The sequence below is a fragment of the Halichoeres trimaculatus genome, unplaced genomic scaffold (assembly GCF_033239565.1).
Source record: "Halichoeres trimaculatus isolate MK-OKI-2021-1 unplaced genomic scaffold, fHalTri1.1 fHalTri1_scaffold_7, whole genome shotgun sequence".
Classification (NCBI taxonomy): domain Eukaryota; kingdom Metazoa; phylum Chordata; class Actinopteri; order Labriformes; family Labridae; genus Halichoeres; species Halichoeres trimaculatus.
In genome coordinates this window covers 38,236,414-38,258,157 of record NW_027437185.1, presented here as the reverse complement: position 1 = coordinate 38,258,157, position 21,744 = coordinate 38,236,414, and the positions used below count along the sequence as shown (strand labels likewise).

At 40.4% G+C, this 21,744-nt stretch overlaps 1 protein-coding gene across 2 annotated transcripts in view; it reads left to right on the top strand.

Annotated features, from left to right (window-relative positions):
• tapt1a (transmembrane anterior posterior transformation 1a) overlaps nt 1-21,530 on the top strand; it is a 38,683-nt gene extending 17,153 nt beyond the window's left edge. For both annotated transcript variants that reach the window (XM_074673284.1, XM_074673283.1), the window contains 11 exons: nt 1,067-1,229; nt 1,327-1,462; nt 3,461-3,558; nt 3,768-3,837; nt 4,705-4,785; nt 6,876-6,985; nt 7,068-7,127; nt 7,241-7,309; nt 7,400-7,476; nt 10,631-10,794; nt 20,202-21,530. In XM_074673284.1, the coding sequence (XP_074529385.1) occupies nt 1,067-1,229; nt 1,327-1,462; nt 3,461-3,558; nt 3,768-3,837; nt 4,705-4,785; nt 6,876-6,985; nt 7,068-7,127; nt 7,241-7,309; nt 7,400-7,476; nt 10,631-10,794; nt 20,202-20,500 (1,327 nt within the window). In that variant the 3' untranslated portion in view covers nt 20,501-21,530. The remainder of the gene's footprint in view (nt 1-1,066; nt 1,230-1,326; nt 1,463-3,460; nt 3,559-3,767; nt 3,838-4,704; nt 4,786-6,875; nt 6,986-7,067; nt 7,128-7,240; nt 7,310-7,399; nt 7,477-10,630; nt 10,795-20,201) is intronic.
• The last annotated feature ends 214 nt before the right edge of the window (nt 21,531-21,744 follow it).

Sequence of the window (21,744 nt, the reverse complement as noted above, 5' to 3'; positions counted from 1 at the left end):
CTTAAATAAGACAAAAACACCTGATAGTCCATCCATCCATCCATTTTCTATACCGCTTATCCTGTTTAGGGTCGCAGGTGGCTGGAGCCGATCCCAGCAATCTTTGGGCGAGAGGCAGGGTACACCCTGGACTGGTCGCCAGTCAATCGCAGGGCTGACACATAGACAGACAACCATGCACGCACACACTCACACCTAGGGACAATTTGGTGTGACCAATTAGCCTGGTAAGCATGTTTTTGGACTGTGGGAGGAAGCCGGAGTACCCGGAGAGAACCCACGCATGCACGGGGAGAACATGCAAACTCCACACAGAAAGACCCACCGGCCGAGGTGGGGAATTGAACCAGTGGCCTTCTTGCTGTGAGGCTGCAGCGCTAACCGTTGCACCACCGTGCAGCCCACACCTGATAGTATTTCAGTTTTTTACAGTGTATGCTACTTCCATTTGTCCTCATTAAACTTAAACTTTAATTTCTCAAAAAGTTTGATGCGACTCTTTTGTTGTTCTGGGTTGTTTAGTAGATAAAACCCACTCTGATTAAATCTTGCTGAAAAACAAAACAGAGTAGATGTGTGATTAGATACCTGTTGGTATAAAGGAGATACTACCTTAAGCTTGAGGTTTTATTTTATCCTTCATAACAGATAATTAATCTGCCCTGAGTGTTTTATCCTCCCAGCACAGACTCCTCTCCAGTCCCTTCAGTAGCTGCAGTCAGCTGTTTGTCTTAGCTTCGTCGTAGCTCTGAGTATCAGTGATGCCCAGAGTAGAGAAATGTTTGTGTGTCAGCTGTAAAAGTCATTATTCATCCTGTTTGTCTGTTTGTGTTCATCAGCATGCATTTAGATCATATCTGTTAAAACATTGAATAGTTCACTGACGTAATGAGGCGAGCATGTTGAGCTGAAACACGACTCATGAATCTACTGCATCATCCCAGCATGAAAGTGTGCGGCCAGTTTTTTTTAAGACACTTATTGTGTGTGGTTTTTATTCACAGAGAGATGAACTCACAGTTTATTTGTGTATTTTGTGTGTGTGTGTGTGTGTGTGTGTGCTCAGCGGGTCTCGGCTCCTGCAGCCAGCTCAGGTGTGTGACGTGCTGAAGGGTCTGATCCTGGTGCTGTGTTTCTCCATGATGCACTACGTGGACTACTCCATGATGTACCACCTGATCAGAGGACAGTCTGTGATCAAGCTCTACATCATCTACAACATGTTGGAGGTAACCAGCCTTTTTAAAAACTGAGATATGTGTATGTAAATAAAAATCTGGCTTCCTTCCTGAATGATAATAATCGTTCCTGTGGTTCCTCTGAAAGGTGGCCGACCGCCTCTTCTCCTCGTTTGGTCAGGACATCCTGGACGCTCTGTACTGGACGGCCACGGAGCCCAGAGAGCGGAAACGAGACAGCATAGGAGTCATCCCTCACTTCCTCATGGCCGTCTTTTATGTCTGTATCCTTCTCCTTCAGATCTACAGATGTGAGATGTGTGTTTATAACGTAAAGTTATTTTCATGTAAAAAAGCCCAGAACAGATTACCGTACTGACCTGAATATAAGACGAGTTTTTCTTTTTTAAATAATGTGGAAAAAGGGCTGTAGTGGCTATTCTGGCCTGATTTCAGTCCCTGTCTGGGTACGGGAGTGTGCCCTTCTCGTCATGTTCACCTGACAGTTTACCTGAAGCGCCCCCCTGTGGTGATTGTGTACATAACCAAAAACAAAAACAACCTGAGTAAAATAGCTCATACAACTGGGGAGAGTTGGTCTTATAATGGGGGTCTAAGCATCAACAGATGCTTATAGTTGTTGCTACACAAACCCAACAGCAGAGGGCGCTAGCTTTTTGTAAAGCCAATGACCTCACTGTGGCTGAGGTTATCTGTCAATCACAGCAGAGACGCAGTGATAGGAGATGAGATGAGGAGAGGAGCGGTGATTGTCCAGAAGAAAGTGGACCAAAAGTTGGCAAGTTAACAGAAAAGTGAGGCGGAGTTATGATGCTAATGCTAAGACAACGATGGTCAGTGCTGCAGAGACGATTAACAACTATTAGACAGAAATATAACTTTACAGAGTGAAATGTCTGAAAGTTGTGTGTCTGAAAAATGCAAACTGAAAGAAAAACTAATGGTGATCCTCAAAACGTCCATTTCTAAGAGACTGACTGGAGTGTGTGAGTTCATTACTGAGAAACATAACGAAGGCCTGACCATTACTAGAGCTGGTGATTCAATTCTATTATTCAATTTTTGGGCGTCGATTCAATTTAAATTGCGATTCTTTAATATTTGCGATTTTTAGTTTGCTTTTTTAAAACCACACCAGGGGAAAAAAGTTAAATGATGATGATGATGTCTTCAGACTGTATAAGGAGCCATATTTTTCATTTCGCCCTCTGCTGGAGAAAAGTGGGAAGTTTTTTCCCATCGAGTTAATAAACAAAGACTGAAACGAAGAATTTAAATTAGAAAAAAAAGACATTTTGGTACTGTCAAACAAAATCCAATCCAATCCACTTTATTTATATAGCACATTTTAAAAAACGTTTAAGTTCAGTTCAGTTAAGTTTGAAATAAAATCAATTAAAATAATACATAAAAAACAAATAAGAGTCATAAAAAAGGGGTTAAGACCCTAAAGACATAAAAGGACACGGATCACACAACTCTCATGCTGAGTTAAAAGCCAAAGAGTAAAAGTGAGTTTTAAGACATGATTTAAAAGTCGTTAGGCTGGGGGATGTTTTTATTTTGTTTTTTATTTTGTTTTTTATTTTGAGTAAAAAAATATACAACTTTAAAATGAACGGGAAGCCAGTGGAGGGACTCCAGGATCGGGGTGATGTGTTCATGCTTTGGTGACCCTGTTAAAAGACGAGCAGCTGCATTTTTGACTCGCTGTAAGCGTGCGGGAGAAGCCTGATTTACACCAAGAGAGCATCACAGTAAGTCGTTAAAAGATAAAACCAATTTAATCTTGGATAAAAGCCTGAGGTGATAAAAACTGGATTTAACGACTGAATTAATTTGTTGATCCGTTTTAAAATCACTGTCAATCTTTACACCAAGATTTCAAACTGTGGGTTTAAAATAAGGTAAAAGAGGGTCCAGGTCCCTGAGAGGGGATGGGAAACAAAAAAATCCAGATGTATCGTTTATCAGTTTTTTTCATTTAAACACAGATCTTAGTGATTGGATTTAGAGACAGAAATTAAAGCAGTCTACTTATTATACCCATGATTTTCTTCGAATTTCATTAAAGAAATAGTTTCTTTAGAAAAATTAAATTTTAGTTATCAGAGTCTTTTTCTGAAGATTGGCCTGAAAGAATAAAACAGCGCCGTCTTATATTCAGGTCAGTACGGTACGTCTTTGGACCATTAACCAGATCGCCCCTGAGTTTTTGGAGAGGTTTCGATCAGCTGATTTCCTTAGCCCCCGTCGTTCAGTCCTCCACTCCATCCTCATCATGGTCCAAGCCTCAACCCTCAACGTCGCCTTCAACTCACACAACAAGTCTCTGCTCACCATCATGATGTCCAACAACGTCAGTACATACACACACACAAACACACACACACCACTGAGAAAATCACCTCCACAGACTTTCTTGTTGGGTGTATAATTTATATGCAGATGTCCTCCTATAGGATTACACTGATGCAGCTGCAGCAAAACAGTTTGTTTGATCATCTCTGGATCATAAACGCTGCTGATTACATTTCTCTTTCCCTCCTTTTGTTTCCTCTCTCCCAGTTTGTGGAGATCAAGGGCAGCGTGTTCAAGAAATTTGGGAAGAATAACTTATTCCAAATGTCGAACAGCGGTAAGTTTTCAGTGACAAATGAGAAAATTAGAGAAAAGGGAATCAAAGATTTTAGAGAACAGTTCAGATAATAACGTCTTGTTTCCTCCTGATTTAACATCGTCAGGCAGCACAGAAATTAACATTTGCAGAAATTAGATGCTCATATGAATATTCATGGACACTAAGTGTCGCACTGTTTCCAGGAGCTGTGATTATCATTCGCTGCATTCACGATTACACAAAGCCGTGTGGTATTTATGGAGCTTTTCTTGTACAAACAAATGTTCAATGAAAGATCAAAACTAAACTGGTACTTTTTCCTGTCGGATTAGTCGACTTGTTGATTTCCAGGAAAGTGTTTGTGGTTGTAAACAAAAGAAAGAGGCAGAAAATCCTCGTACAGATGTTTAGTGTTGAACCTGGAGGTGACAATAGCATCACGAGCTTCTCCTCTTCACATCCTGTAAACCCCTTTATGAGTCGATCCGTTCGGCTCTCTGAACGCAGAGATATTAGACGTATTGTTCATGTTCCCTTTGATTCCCGAGGCAGTGGGCTTTATCTGTGTCACACTCATTGTTTTCTAATGACAGCAGAAGAGAATAAGCCTTAATCAGCTGCCATTTCCCTCCCACTGCTAACGCACATCTTGGAAGATTTCCTGTTTATGAAGCTGAGCAGAGGGACTAACGAGCCTGGTGTTATCAGCACAGACGACGAGCTGCTCCACATTCACGGCTATGGCTTCAAATTATCACAAATGGGAGTTTAACACGTGTAATGGTGTTAAAATAAAAGCCAGTTTAATTAAGCCAGATGTATTTCAGAGAGTTTCTGTTGACTCGCCCTAAATCTTGAGTCTTCTCATTAAACTTTTCTGTGCAGATATCAAGGAACGGTTCACCAGCTACGTCCTGCTGCTCATCGTCTGCCTCAGGAACATGGAGCAGTTTGCCTGGAACCCAGGTAATGGTTTGTCCTCACGTCACAGATGATGGAAGTGAAGTCTGAGGGACGGCACGCTGTCACAGCTTTGTTTGACATAATAAAATCACCCGTCATGGTAGAAACTGAGCACAGAAACGCTGAGCAGCTCCTTTCCTGCTGAGCTGACCCACTGCTCTACCTCGGGAATCCTCCCGTCAGTCCTCAGTGAAATGCAACAGAGCAGTGTGAAGGATGAAAGCAGGCGTTTCTGTATGACAGCGCTCTGAAAACAGTCATCTCCTCCTGCCAGTCACCACACACACACACACACACACACACACACACACACACACACACACACACACACACACACACACACACACAGTCGATGACAGACGGTGGCTGTCAGCTGAAATCATAACACTGATGTGCTAATACCAGTAGAATAACTGCCTCCTGTTGCTGAAAAGGTAAACTTCCCACAAGTCCTGAGTAATTTACTCATTTCCATGCTGCATTAGCTGTGACTGCAGGTCTTTATTCCCATACTGTAGAGGCAAAAATAGTTAAACATGGCTCAGTAAAAAAAATAAATTAAGATAAATAATGTATATATATATATATATATATATATATATATATATATATATATATATATATATATATATATATATATATATATATATATATATATATATATATATATATATATATATATATATATATATATATATAAGAATATATATATATATATATATATATAAACATCTTTTTTTGTTTGTTTTTTTATTTTTATTTTATTAATTAATTTGTTTGAAATATGCAATAGTACAGGACTTTCAATTTACATCTAGCTATTTGTTTGCACATAATTGTTGTAATAATAATAATTATTATTATTATTACTATCATTATTATTATTATTATTATTATAAACAATGTTACAAAGTGCTTTAAATAGTACAAACAGTGAAAAAAAAGAAGTAAAAGAGAAATAAGGCAAAGTATTGAAATACAAAATGCTAGCAGTCTGCAAAATAAAGGAAAGGAAACATCTGTAAAATAAAAATAATAAAAGATTTAAACAATTAATACAACAAAGAAAAAGGATTTACGATTCTGCCCATAATTTCAACATACTAATACAAAATACAAATAAAATAAAACAAAATTTAGGTTGAAACACGTCTAAAATCTCTGATTAGACTGATTAAAAAAATGTGTTTTTAAGAGATTAAAAAGAAATATTTATAATTTATTTTTATTAATATATAATATCATATTATATCAATATAATATATTTATTCTGGTCTTTTTTTCTTTTTTTTCTTTTTTATTTATTTTAATTTGCTTTTTTTTTTTATTGTTCCTTGTGTCTGAAAATTCATTTTTCTTAAGTTTTATCTCGTATTCTTTTATCTCGTATTTTATTTATTCTTCTGCTCACTACTTTGTTTAAACTATGGTTGTTTTTGAAAGTTCTTAACAAATAAAGTTGGACTGGATTGGATTGGATATATATATATATATATACATATATACATATATATATATATATATATATATATATATATATATATATATATATATATATATATATATATCTGTGTGTGAGTGTGAGTGTGGGTGTGTGTTTCTGTGTGTGTGTGTGTGTGTGTGTGTGTGTGTGTGTGTGTGTGTGTGTGTGTGTGTGTGGTAATTTAAGGGAGCCAGAAACTAATGAAACAAAGAAAAATAACAAAAGAAGTAAATGATGTACTGTAAAACGTGTGAGCTGAAGCGTAGCTTGTTAGCCCTCAGCCCTTTGGTGTATTAGTCACTCTTCACCTTCTGCATCAAAAAGGCTAAAAGTTGGTGTTGCTCTGCTCTGTTTTGCTGCTTTAACAGCAGTTTTTCAAAGCTTTCCGCTCTGATAAATCCAAACTCCAGGACTTCCCTTCAAGAAGTGTCTTTTAGACTTCTGCTAAATATTGGTTTATTGATGGAAAAATGCTGCAGGCTAATCATTTTGACTTGTATCAACCAGTATCATGCTGGTTGTTACCATGGTGTGTTTGTACTGGTGGATAATTTACCTCTCAAACAGTTTTTGTGAAACTTTAAAGCTCACCTTGTTGTTTTTCCTGCAGACCACCTGTGGGTGATGTTCCCTGATGTCTTCATGGTTGTTTCCTCTGAAATCGTCGTCGACATCATAAAACACGCGTTTATCACCAAATTCAACGACATCACCGCCGAGGTGAGCACAAACCCCAGTTTACACCCTGCACGCTAACATACCGTCTCTCCTGAGCTGTGATTTTCTCTTGTTTGGTCTCCAGGTGTACAGCGAGTACAGAGCCAGTTTAGCCTTCGACCTCGTCAGCAGCAGACAGAAGAATGTGAGCTGCCTCTCATTCACAGTGACTCCATTATACTTTCAGAAACAGCATTAAGCCCACGCTGCTAATCAATGCTGGTTTGTTCTGATCTGTGTTTGTCCATCCCCGTGTAGGCCTGTACGGACTACAGCGACTCAGTGGCTCGAAGGATGGGCTTCATCCCTCTGCCCCTGGCTGCTCTGGTAACACACATTCAGACACAAAACACCAGCTGAGTGATAACAGTTCACATATTTAAACTCCTGTTTCTTCTTCTTCTTAATGTTTAACAGCTGATCCGCGTGGTGATGAGTTCAGTGAAGGTGCACGGAGCGCTCTCCTACACATGCGTGTTCCTCTTCTACCTGGGGTCAGTGCAGAAAAACCTCTTGTCTTTGACATTATTGTGACTTTATTTACATTTTATTGTTCACTGCCCTTTTTATTACTCTGGCTTGTTTTGGTTCCTGGTATCCTCTGAGAAAAATGAGAAGAAGTCTCTTTAAGTTTATTCTGAAGCTTTACGTTCAGTTTTTGTCAAACTCAGTGTTTAATATCCTCTCCACAGACGTGCTTGCAGGGTCTACTGGATGCACACTTACACATGCAAGGCCTGTCATAAGCACACACACGCAGACCCAGAGACACACACAGTTACATAAGCATTAACACTGTGCCCTCACATTCTCCCTGCGCAGAGCCGCTGATAGCCTCGCTCCTCCTCATTTGCCAGATCCCATTGGTCTTGTACCGTTGAAGAGTTTCCCTCGGGGTGAAGAATACAATGTTGTCATCTCCAGTGCCATCTCTGGCCTCCCCCACCCCCTGCTTTAAAAATAGCTCTGGCTCGCACAGGCCGCTGCGCCTTGGCAAACATTCAGCTGTGCTGAGTCTCTCAGTCCGATATGCCGTGTCACAGCGAGCCGTGCTCCACAGACCCAAATGTGTCCATCTCTGTCTCGTCACGGTGACAGGGGCCGGCCCCAGAGCAGAGCCCAGAAATACAGAGGGATGGTGCACATCAGCATCGCAGTGCAGAGGGTGGGATGTGAGCTGTGGCGATTGAGACCAGATGGTTGAAGAGATTCATTATAGTCCAGCTCAGCTCGAGACAGCACTGCTATCTGTGTTGATCTTAGATTCTGATCACACTCTTTATTTTCTGTGAAATACAGTGGGGAAAATCAACTTTTTTCTCATCACATTTATTTCCAAAGCTCCAATTCAAACCAAATTTCTCCCAGACATTGGTATTAACTCAAATAATCCACACATGAAAAGAAATCACAACATTCATGTCCATAAATAATGATTATGGTGAATTAAGTACGATAACACAGGAAAAAAGTATTGAACATGCTAACTGAGACTCATCTAATACTTAGTGGAGAAGCCTTTGTTTGCAATGACAGCTTCCAGAAGCTTCTTGTATGTTTGAACTAACGGCCCACACTGCTCAGGTGTGATTTTGGCCCATTCCTCTGCACAGATTGTCTTTAAATCTGGAATATTCTTTGGTGCCCTCTGGTGAACCCTTTTCTTTACTTCTTTCCACAAATGTTCAGTTGGATTAAAGTCAGGTGATTGACTAGGCCAAGGGTCTTCAACCTGTGGCTCTGGAGCCTCATGTGGCTCTTTGACTCCTTTGCAGTGGCTCCTTGTAGCTTTAAAAAATATTATTAAAAATAATAAAATAGAAAATGTTCTGACAGAGGTTGTTGATGATTACAGACACTGACACTTAATGAATTCATGCCTTATCCAATTCATGCAGTATTTCAAATTTTTTAAATTTAGGAAAATGTGTTAGATTTTAAGTTTATTTAATTTTTTTCTAATTTTTTGACTTTTCAAAATTTGTTTGAAATTTTTGCACATTTTTTACATTTTACTTTAATGGATTTTTTTAAGTTCATGATTTTTTGTTGCAATTTTTTTTAATTAAAAAAAAGGAAATTTTGCAAATGACCAAAATTTCATTTTTTATATTTTGACAAAAATTATAAATTTTTAAAATAATCTTTTTTTTTTCGCTTTTTTTTTTTTTTTTCAAATTTTTAAAATTTCAATTTTTTTAAAACAAAATTTGCACATTTTTGCCACACACATTTTGTGAAATTTAATGAAGTTTTGGCAAATTTTGGCAACTTTTTTGATTTTTTAGTAAATTTCTTAAACATAAAAAAAACAGATCATGTTTCATTTTATAAATCATACATGTGATTTTTTCATGTATAGAATTCTATTTACTTTTTTGCCTTTATTGTTATAAGATAAAGTCGATCTTGTGGCTCCTGAATGACTTTAATCCAGGTGCGCCAAGGCAAAACGGCTCCTATGAAAGTAAAGGTTGCAGACTCCTGGACTAGGCCATTCTAACAGATTGATTTTCTGTTTCTGAAACCATTTGAGAGTCAACTTTGCCGTGTGCTTTGGATGGTTGTCCTGCTGGAAGGTCCAGCCACGTCTCATCTTCATCATCCTGGTGGATGGCAGCAGATTCAGATCAAGAATTTCCCCATACATGGCTCCATTCATTGCTCCGTCAGTTATATGAAGTTTGCCAACACCATGAGATGAGAAACAACCCCATGCCATGATGCTTCACCTCCAAACTTCACTGTTGGTGTAGTGTTTTTTGGCTGATGTGCAGAGCCATTTCTCCTCCAAACATGGTCTGTAGTATGACAGCCCAAAAGTTCAGTTTTGGTCTCATCTGACCAGACAACATTCTCCCAGTATTCTACAGGCTTGTCAAGATGCTGTTTAGCAAACTTTAAACCAGCTTCAACATGCCTTTTCTTGAGGAATGGAGTCTTGCGGGCTGAGCGTCCATAGAGGCCATGGCGGTGGAGTGCATTGCCTATTGTTTTCTCTGTAACAATTGTACCTGCTGCCTCCAAGTCTTTCTGGAGCACTTTCAGGGTGGTCCTTGGCTGGTTGAGTCCTCTTCTGACTATCTTTCTGACTCCCTGGTCAGAAATCTTCAAGGAGCTCCTGTGCGTGGCCTGTTGGTGGTAAGGTGGTGCTTCTTCCACTTGTGAATAATGGCCCCAACGGTGCTGACTGGAATATTCAGGTGCTTTGATATAAGTCTGTAACCAGTTCCATTCTGATGCTGAGCAACAATCAGGTTGTGAATGTCTTCAGAGAGCTCTTTGCCTTTACCCATCATGAGGTGTGTGCTATTTAACTGCTAGCTACAGATTTCAGGTGGTATGGAGCATTTCCTGTCCAAAGTATTCAGCCTTTCCATGGTGTGTTCAATACTTTTTTCCTGTGTTATCGTACTTAATTCACCATAATCATTATTTATGGACCTGAACGTTGTGATTTCTTTTCATGTGTGGATTATTGGAGTTAATACCAATGTCTGGGAGAAGTTTTGTTTGAATTGCAGCTTTGTAAATAAATGGAAAGAGAAAAAAGTTGACGTGTTCAATACTTATTTTACCCACTGTATCTTCAAAATGCTAATTAACGGTTCATCCCCAACGCCTCGTTTTGATGCCTCTCCTCTGCAGGCTGGTCTCACTGAAAGTCCTGAACAGCATCGTGCTGCTGGGGAAGTCGTGCATCTACGTGAAGAGGGCCAACATGGAGGACAAACTGTTTAAGAGACCGTCTGCAGCAGCATCCTCTGAGAAGAGCTCTGAGCCAGCTGAAGACACGTGTCCCACACCTCCAGGTAAAAAAAAAATCAACTTTTCTGTTTGAAAAGCTTCATATTTGTTGATTGATCAAGTTTTATGAAATGTTTTAACAAAAGTTTTTAACCAGCTAGTTTAAAAAGACACTTTTTTCCCACCATATCCTAAAATAAGGCCGACATCAGACACTAAGATGTTATTGTGCACTCATATCTTCAGCATGAGGCGTTCGGAGCCTGTAGGAGCCCTCAGCTGGAGGTCATTATGCAGACTGAACACAGCAGTTTGAGTTCAGAGCTAAAAAAAAAAGAAGAAGTAGAAACTCGAAAAGTAATGCTGCTGAAAAAATCACAAACTATTTTGTTTTGAATTCAACAAAAGCTTTTAATCAGAGAGCGTGTTGTGAAATATTCGACACATGTAAGATTTTAAAAGCGCTGAGACCTGAGAGAGGATCCTCGTCGTTCTCAGGGAGAAATTTCCTGTAAATGAGACGTCCTGGGATTTCATCTTTCTAATGAATAATGCTGCATGTTGCTCTCTGCCTCCTCCTCACACACACACATGCTGAACACACTGAACACACTGATCACACGTGCTTTGATATACTGTATATAATAAAACAGGAGCCTCTCACAGGCGTCATTAAAACATGCAGCTCAAACACTGCTCTCCTCTCTCTAATCTGGATCCTTAATCACATGGAGACGCTGTGTGGAGACGCTGCGGCTTCGCTGATGTTTCTCTGGACTGTTTGGGTCCCAGCGAGCCGTGTGAAGCTGCTCCTACCTGAAGAGAATCCGCTTTATGTAAAGTATGTAAAGATTTTCAGGTGTTGAGCTGAGGCTTTCATTCACATTTAACTCAAACTTATATCCAGACGGATGCAGACAGGTGCATCAGCAGGTGGGAGCTCAAAGCTTCAGACACATCCAGGCTCTGCGTTCACGACAGAGTTTATTCCTGACTGGAAAATGTTATTTTTAACTCATTAGGGTGACCCTGGAAGTTAGAGGAAACTCCCAAACAGAACAGACAGCCTGGGTATAAAAATCAGGAACACACTGACTGGCTGTAAATGTCTTTCAACAGTTATGTTAACACATTGGCTGCCAGCCATTTTTAGCATGTTGAACCATCTTTCAAGACCAAAGTGCAAGAAAAAAATTAAACGTATCGTAGTAGTATTGGGATTCTGGCTTAATGATTTTAAAGTGTTTTATTTTTTTTGTTCAAAAACTGTTTGTTTGTTTTTTTCCCAAATTTAAATCCTTAATTTTTGTCTTTGTTTATGAGCTGGGTTGGAAGAAAGTTGAGGTGTTGGATCCCTGGAATAGATCCTTAAAACTGACTCACATGTAGGGCTGGGTACTGAGCTACGGTTCTTTTTTTTGGCACCGACTAAAACACTTTGGTTGTATCGAGTATCAAAACATGCCTTGTGTTTCAGTGCCAATGACGTTAATAGGGTGATCAAGCTCTGATTAATAGGGATGGGTACTGAATTAGGTACTTTTATAGGTACCGACCCAACTCTGTCAAAAGTACCAGGTACCGATTCACGTAAAATCAAAAGGTACCATGTTTAGGTATCTAAACACATCCTTGTGACTGGAAGAGTAGGCAATTTTCCATGCCGGACATGAACACAGCAATGCAGGGTTGTATATTGAAGAATAAATATGTTAAACTGAAAAAATTGAGATTTTATTTTGGAAGAAATTGTTTTTTTTTTTCACATAAGCGCAGAAAAAGTACCGAAAATTGGTACCGTTGAGAACCGTTACCGATTGCCAGGTACCGGGAATTGGTACTGTATATCGGTACTGTGTCAAATGCGAAAGGTACCCATCCCTACTGATAAAACGTCCCGTTTTAATGGAAAAAAAGTGACTGCTGATAAATCTAGTGACTTTCCTGGCGTTTGGAGACTGGCGTCAAAAACATTGATCTCCAGCAAAAACATCCTCATCATGTAACTTTTTCACATGGTCAGGTGTAAAAGAAACAAAGTAAAAATCGCAAAAATCTGAACTATTGTAGAATCGTAATTAGGGCTGCAACTAATGATTATTTTATTAATCGATTTCTCTGATGTTTATATTTACGATTTATCAATATATCAGGGGAAAAAAAGGATGAAATGCATGATAGTAAAATTTGCAAAACCAAACGTGTCGATATTTTAGTTGATGACTATTGTTTGCTTAAAAATATATAGAAAAAAAACATATCTGAACATGATTAAACTGACCAGATGCTACATTTATAAAGTTTAAGAAGTGATATAAATCAACAGTTTGGGCAAAACAACAGAAATATATTGTTATGTCATCAGATTAAGAACTTAGTGGACCAAAAAGACACATAAATAAAAATGTGTCCTCCATCTTTTCACCTGCAGGTCAAACAGTTCACTCCCTCTGTCCTATCCCTGTCTGTAGCAGCTAATGCTAATGCTAACGTTGGTTTAATGAACTCCTCGTGGTTTTCAAACGGGATGACAATTTGGTAAAAAGACTAAATGAGTCCTAAAAGACAAACCATGCATTTCACAACATTTAAAGGAGTGTATGTGGGATTTTGTAGCTCCTAGATTTTTTAGACAAACAGCTTCTCCAGGTCTGACATTATTCACGTGTTTACTTGTTTCCCTCACCTGCCGGCTTCTCCTCCGCCACGCTGATCTGTTTACATGTGACACATTCAGACCCACAGCCCAGGTAACCTACACTCCAGTCCAGTAGGTGGCGGTAATGCACCTTCACCTAGTTACCAACCACTAAATAATCCGACAAAGAGGAAGAAGACAAATAAACTGAAGAGAAGCTAACACAGTAATGAGTCGTCCTTGCTTCTACTAATTGATTATCAGCCTTACAAATAGTGTTGATTTCAAAACTACCTAAAAAGAGTGGACTCTCATCTTTCATGTCTCTCTTCCTGTTTTTGATCCAAAAAACACGCAATTTTTTTTTAATCACATTCGTCTCATGCGCTCCATCCTTAGATTCTCTCCATGATCTCCATCGTCTTTTCTCACAATGGCGCCGCTCTTTCCCTCCAAACTATCTCGACACATCCTCAGTTGGAGCGTAAGCTGCCTGAACTTTTCTGACTCGCAGCGTCTCTCTGTGTCTCTGTCATCTCACATCTTCTCCTCATATCTATGCTGAGCTCTCGTCCAAAGAGCGCACCGCTCTCACCCACAGTAGTTTACGAGCAGGATTTGGATTGACAGGCTCCATCAGACCCCGCCTCCCCCTCACTTTTATAGACACATTTTTCCAAGTTAGCATCATTTTGTCATGTCTCTTAATTGTGTCATTATAACAGTTGTAGTTTCAATGTTATCTAGTTTTCTTACCCTACGCTCTCTAACTGAAAACTCTTAAAACCGTCTGAAACCTGAGCCTGATCAAAGGTTGATGTTGTGCCGTCAGAAGCATCATTGATAACACAGATCACAGCTAAAGCAAACACACGGTCCAGCACTCGTCTCATCTCCACATGCACACATGAATAAATCCATTAACATTCATGTAGATTTCTCAGCAGAGCGTTTTGAAGAGGCCCTCCATCTGAGGCACACAGACAATGAAACACAGATTAGGAGGTGGCAGTATCTCCCTGTCATCCGCAGCCAAATCCCTGCAGATCTTTTCTGCTGTGTGCCTCAGACCTGCCTGCTGCGCTGCTGTACTGCTGTGCTGCCGCGCTGAGCCAGGAGCTTTAAAACCACAAAGATCCTGATGGTGCATCATGTCACATCAGACATCAAAGCTTCTGCCAGCGCACGTCTCAGACAAATCGGGTTTCTGAGAAAGCAGCAGATACAAGGCTTAAGGCGCCGTGTCCCTGCGTATGGAGGAAGCATCTCTGAGGGAGATTCATGAGAGTCTGCTGCTGCTTTCTACATATTAACGGCTGGGAATTCAACCAGCAACCTCACATGGCACGCTCGCCTTTCTAACTGCACGATGCTCATCTTTACAATGCTCTGTGTTCACGCTGCGCTGGTCACGCCATCTGTCCATACTGCATGTTTCTGTCCAGAGGGCAGAAATGTTTACTGAAGCTTTGAGTCAGAGTTTCCAGCCTGACATGGTCGTTCACTTTAACTAAGGCTCACTTTTCTACCGGAGAAACAGTTTACTCCAAATCTTTACCAGCTCCTGCCCTGAGGAGTGAGTTTGTCACATCACACAGGTTAATGATCCAGACAGTTCAGGGTGTAAATAAAGGAGAAACAAACATCAATGATGGATGATGATGGTTGATATGGGCTGATATCGATTATTAGTGGTCAAAGAGTCCGATACTGATATCTTGGGATGATATTCGTTTGAAGTAGAAGTGAAAATATTGGCGTCAACATTTTGAATAATATAAACCCAGCACTTTATTTAAACGCCTTGAAGCATGTGTTTATCAAACAGCTCCAGGCTCAGCAGCTGTCTCATCAAGTTAAACAACAACTTAAAAATCAGAGACGGGGATGTTTGATACAATTTCAGCAGAGTTTGCTGCCTTAACTTGCCTTCAAATCATATTTCTGCTCTATTTTCTCCTCTCTGCAGCGTGTAAGCACTGTGCATGCACAGCTTTGACTGCTGATTGGCTGTTCCCTGAGCCATGGCTCTGTGTGTAACCAATCAGAAGGTGCTGTGGGTGGGACAATGATGGAGACAGAGTGGTGACTGAAGACAGAGAGGCAGAATAACAGTTTTACACAGGGATGTTCGATACTGCTTTTTATGCAGACCGATACAAGTATGAGTACTCCTTCTTGAGTACCGATACTACTTTTAATACATAAAATTTCTTTTTTTTTATAATTCTTTATTTTTTGTTGGAAAAGACATTTTCATTGATAAACAATGAAGCATTTCTTATTCAAAGTCCTTTTCCAGTCTTTTGTATTTACACATATGCAGAATTTTGTTTGTCTTCTTCAAAAATATACCGTTAGACATTTACTCCTTGTTGCTGTTTACATTTTAAATGTGTGTAAATCTCCATATAATATCCACACATGTTACATCACTCATATGAATGAATAACTATGTACAAATGAACAAAGGGAGTTTACATTCACATTGTCTCTCACTGAGGAGGTTGGAGGAGAGTAACTGATAGTGGGTCAGACAAAGTCTGATCTAAATGAGGAAACAAAATCAATCCACTTATTCCAGATGAGATAGAATTTGTTTTTCTGAATCCTTAGATTGTAGGTCAACTTCTCCATTTTAAAGTTTTCTAAGATTGTTTCGAACCACTCGTCTCTTGTAGGTGGTCGAGGATTGAGCCATTTTCTAGTGATGGACTTTTTGCTAGCTGCCAGGAGGGCCTGCAATAACTTTTTTCACTCCTTTCTTGTATGGAAACAATATTACCAAGGTAAAGTCCTTCAAAATAATACATAAAATTTCAATTAACAGTGACCGATCCTTTTGATCAAAGACAGCACAGTCACTCTGACATTAAGTCCCAAAAAAAACCATCAACACACAAACAGCTCTCTCTGAGTTTTGAACTTTTTTGATCAGTATTAAAAATATATATTAAAAGTTTACAATAAAACGAACAACTGTCAGAGTTAAAGTATTTTTTAAAGTAAACTAAAGTGCAAAATAAAAAAGTTTAACTGTTAACTCTTCCTGGTTCACTCATTTTGTCTGAAAACGACCTTGTGCACATTTGCAGTGGTGTTAAACCGCAGCAACTAGCAACATCTAGTGGCGAGGAGGACTCAATCGATGTACGATTTTTTTTGCCCAGAGTATCTGCTGCTGGTATCAGCAGCCTTCATGAGTACCGATACCTTAGAAAAAGGCTGGTATCAGCCAAATACCTGGTATTGGTATCTGGCCATTCCTAGTTTCAAATGTATTTTTTTATCCGCTGTTGGATTGAAAAATGCTGATGCCGATATGTCTCAAAATGCCAAATATTGGCGCAGATAATCGGCCAATCAGTGGGTCTTTCCCTAGTAGTGAGTCTCTGGGTCCACGAGTGGTGATCTTATTGAGACTCTAACGAGTCTCAATAAGATCCTAATGGTAGAGAAACTGCAGCGTCAAAATTAGGGATGGAGGAGTGCTTGTATTGGTATCAGGCATAGCCTGTATATAGAGAGGACGGCGTGGCTCCGTCATTTATCATTTTACAGTTTTGAAGCCAAAATTCTCCCGTCACAGTTGCAGACATTGGCAGCCAGAGTCTGTGCAGTAGAGACTGTGAGGGATTCTGGGAGAATCTGAGTGGAGCTGGGTGATAAAATAATAATTATTTTTTCTTTGGAGAGTCTAATCACTTCCTGACTCTACCTCCAGACATATTTTACAATCCCTGAAAAAAATACACGAGAACGTCATCTGTCAATCATCGTTAAACGTGAAGTAAAACCTCGTTTTTAACCTCGTATAACTAATGAAAACAAAACTTTTCAGAAAAAAGAGGACTTGGACACAAGACAGCCAAATGATATCTTCAAATCACCACAACAATCAGACGTGAGAAACATTTCTACCAGGTGGATTAATTTTTTAAAGTTTGACCACAGCCCATCTGGAATGACTGGGGAGATGGATTTTTTGACCTGTACTGCAGCCAGCCACCAGGGGGAGCAAGTTGACGTTTTTTACAGTCTATGGTTTCAGGTGTTAGGCTGATACCAGCTTTACTTCATACTCGTGAAGGCTGCTCATACTCAGGGCAAAAAAATCTTACATCCAGTAAGTCCTCCTCAACAGTAGGTGGTGCTGCATCGCTGTGGTTTGACACTACTGCAAATATGGATCAGGTCCAGTTCAGACGACATGAATGAACCAGGGAGAGTTAACAGTTTAACTTTTTTATTTTACACATCACTCTGAGAGTTGTTAGTTTTATTTTCCACTTAAGTTAATTTATTTTAAAAACAAATCACAGACTCAGAGAGAGCTGTTTGTGTTTTACTTTGGACTTGATTAAGATGAGATAAGACTTCTTATCTTGTCTTGATGTTGGGTTTCTGCTAATAAAATTTTATCCACATTTACGGGTCTAGACCTGTGAATGTTTTTGTAAAGTGTCTTGAGATAAAGTTTGTAATGATTTGGTGCGATACCAATTAAGATTGATTGATTGATTGATTGATGTCAGAGTGTCTGAGCTTTGATCAAAATGATCTGTCACTGTTAATTATGGATTAAAAGTACCAGTGGTATCAATGAGTACTCAAGAGGGAGAAGTCTCACTCTGTATCAGTCTGAAAAAAGTGGTATCAAACATCCCTGATCAAAATTTAACAGGAAGTAAAAACTTGGCTTCCTCTTGTTAGTCACATGTTGGTGAAACATCACTTTTAACTCATCATATAATGTGTTTTAAAAGACATTCAATCTGCCTCCAGTTCCCACCTGACGGTAAAGCTGATGTAAAAAGTGAATAACACACTTGGTTAACGTTAGCTTGGGTTTATTTGTTGACCATCAGCAGCTCTCCTTACTCTGAATTCCTCTCCAGTCATCACTGAATTATTCAGACAGAACCAGCGGTAACATCTCATCCTGACACTGTCTAACACTCAGTCGACCTGGGATGTATTTTTCTCGGCCTGTGTGGTGTTTGTAATTCTTTTCAAAGCCTGATTAACTCTCCTCTGTTGGCTCAGTGGGCTCCAGAAGTCGTGTACAGTAACGTGTCGGTTCAGCTCGTCTACAGTGAGAATGAAAAGTTTGTTAAAGGCAGAAAGCCCCGGGCTGTGCTGGTCTCCATGGACGTCCTCGTTAATATTCCCTCTAATATGATGAATTATTCTGTTTGGATGGTTTTATTTTAATCTAACGCTCGCTGCTCTCAGAGGCTCTGCAGCGTGAACACTTCACACGTCGCGGTGAAGCCGTGGCAGGAACCAGCTGTGCTTTCTCCTGTTGTATGTCCGCCTTCTGCTCTGGACACGTTTTGTTATTCTGGATCCGTGCTGCTTTCACACCGAGCGGTCAGGTGGGTGTACGCCGGCCCACCGGAGGACCAGGCAGGGTGAATCAGCAGCTGTCAATCAAAGTGGAGCAGCTTCACCTGCTCAACAGGCTGAGGGTGGATGCTGCAGACTGCACGTCTCTCCCACAGGCAGGAGCTTCCTCCTCCTGAAAAACACAGCAATACATGTCCTGTATTTTTCAACAGAGCGTTAGAATATGTTTTAAAGGAATAGTTCACCATTTTTTGTGAAGACTTTATGTCTTTACTCCAACATCTGACTGAGCCTTTTGTTACCACCTCACTCAGGGATGCACCAATTAGTGCTTTTATGCTAATTCGATTCATTAATGATTTTTGGATGCCAATTTTATTTTGTGATTCTTTGACATTTCTGATTTTTGTGATTTTCAGTTTGATTATTTTAGCATCAGACCATGTGAAGAAGTTAAATTATGATGATGATGATGATGATACCTACAGACTATATCAGGAGCCATATTTTCCTCAAAAATGCTCATCACATGTGAGTCAGCTTTTAGGATTTATTCAGGGGATCTGACATCTTAACATTTTTTCCAGGTTAGCTTCAAAACAAAGACTAAATTAAGGATTTAAATTTAAAAAATGAACAAAAATCACAATTTAAAAACATACATTTTTCTCTTCTTCTCTGTTAGCCATGTCTGTGAATAGCATGATGCTACTCTGCCCTCTGGTATTCCCTCTGTTGCTGGGTTAGCACAGCTAGCTCGTCCATCTTATTGGAGATAGATCTTACGTTCCAATAACGATGGATGGAAGGACAGGTCCATGTCCTCACTTCTTAGCTCACACCTGAGAACCAGCACGTCGTCCTCACCTCCTTCTCCTCACCTTGTGGGGAAACATCTGGCCTAGCACCAGATAGCATCGACATGCTACAGGCTGCCAACAGCTGAGTTCACATGTAAACAATGCAGCCATGGTTACATGTAGGATCTCCAGACAAACACAGGAGAAAAGTAGTAAAAATATCACTGAAGACACAAAAAGTTTGGTGTCCACGACCGACAAATGAGCCACTCCAAATGCTAGGATGACGAAAAAGAGACAAAAATTATAAGAAACAGACAAAAAAGAGAAAGCTGCTGCAACAGGGCGGCGCTTAGCAGCTTTCTAACTTTGTAAAGAAAAATGAAATGAACATATTTTAACTAACCCAGCTGCTTCAGCTGCGGCAGCTTCTCTGACTGGTTTTCTTTTTGTTTTTGAACAAAACAAACACGTCAACAGACTGAATTTACTTTGACCTTCTTCATTCTTTTTACTCCTCAGTCCATTAAGGAAAGTGCTGGTTGGGCTCTAACCTTCACTGCGTCTGAAAACATCCTCCGCTGTGTGAACACTCTGCCAAGGAGACGATCAAACATCAGCCTGAACTTCACTCCTCCTTTTTCTCTTATCGTCGTTGAATATCTTCTACCGTTTTTCTTTCCAGGAGAATCCAAAGTCCAGGACGTCCCTGCTCCCCCCTCCAGGCCTTCGTACCCCTCCTCAGTGACCACACAGCCCACCCCCAGGACGGACCTGTTCCCTCCTCCACCTGCTGATCCCTCTCCTGCAGCTCCAGCCCGCCGTCCTCCCACGCCGCCCCCCGAGCCTGAGCAGAGCGTGGTCTCCCTCTCCAAAGAGGAGGAGGGTGGGACCCAGGAGACCTCGGAGCTGAAGCACAGGACTCCAAAGAAAGACCTGCTGGAGATCGACCGCTTCACCATCTGTGGGAACCGCATCGACTGAGCCGCGGCAGCAGCCGACGTAGCATTCAGCACTCAGGAACGACGGGGAGCAACGAGCCGCTCAGGCCGGCTCTCCGGGCCGACGGCAGCAGAGAGCGGAGTATTTATCCACGCCAGCGCTGGAACAGGGAGGTCTTCAGGGCGCCGCCGCTCTGCAGCTGACAACCCGGCTGCTGCTACGGCCTGGAGTCAGAGTTTGACAAAGAAAACTTCAGCGCGGGGACGAACAGTGAGAGACAGACAGAGTGACTGTGAGGCCTGTCGCCAGGATCAACTGTCGCTCTGACTCTGCCTCTGTGAGTGTGTGAGTGTGTGTGTGTGTGAGGAGGTGTGAACCTGTGTGTGTGTGTGAACAGTGAGTGTGTGAGTGTGAGGCACATAAGCACTTCCTGTCAGAGCAGCACTGGGACCAGGAGCAGAGAAACTTCTGGGTCGACTCATTAAAACTCAAACTTCCAAACTCCTGAACGAGCTCCGACAGCCTCAGGTGATTCATTTACCCCAGAAAAACTGATTCATAACCTCAAGTTTGATTTTATTCTTCATCATCCAACAAACCAACACATTTCACTCACTGAGCTCCATGATCAGCACCGAGCTGCTGAAACAACACGTCAGAGCTCGTCAGAGACTCCCTTTGGTTTACACCGCAAAAAACTGAATCTATCAAGTGTTTTTGTCTGATTATCAGAGGAAATGTCTTTTAGACTCAATCTGAGCCACATTCACCTGACCAGTCAAGAAAAATGTCTGATTTCAAGTTATTTAAAGACAAAAATAAGGTCTGAGTTGTGAGTAAAAAAAAGTATTTTCTCTTGTTCCATTGGCTGTTTTTTTTTTTTTACTTGTTACAGCAATTCAGACCTAATTTTGTCTTTCAATAACTTAAAACGAGACATTAGGTGAATGAGGCTTAGTTTAAGTATCATAAAACATTTTTATATTCAAAATCAGACAAAAACACTTGGTAAGATTTCAGTTTTTTGCAGTGCACCAAATCCAGTCATGGTGAAAAATGTCTGAATCTTGTGTTTTTGTGCCAATACGTCTTCCACAGCGCCCATTATGTAAGAAAAACACAGACATCCAGGGTATGAAAACTTTTGTCTGTTGAGTCCAACTATCTGTTGTACAAGCGAGTTAGCTTAGCCCCTATGGACACAACCAGTATCATCTTACAAAATATCAAAGCTCAATGTTGGACGACAACAGACTGGAGTTTAAAGGAAACTCCCTCAGTGGAAA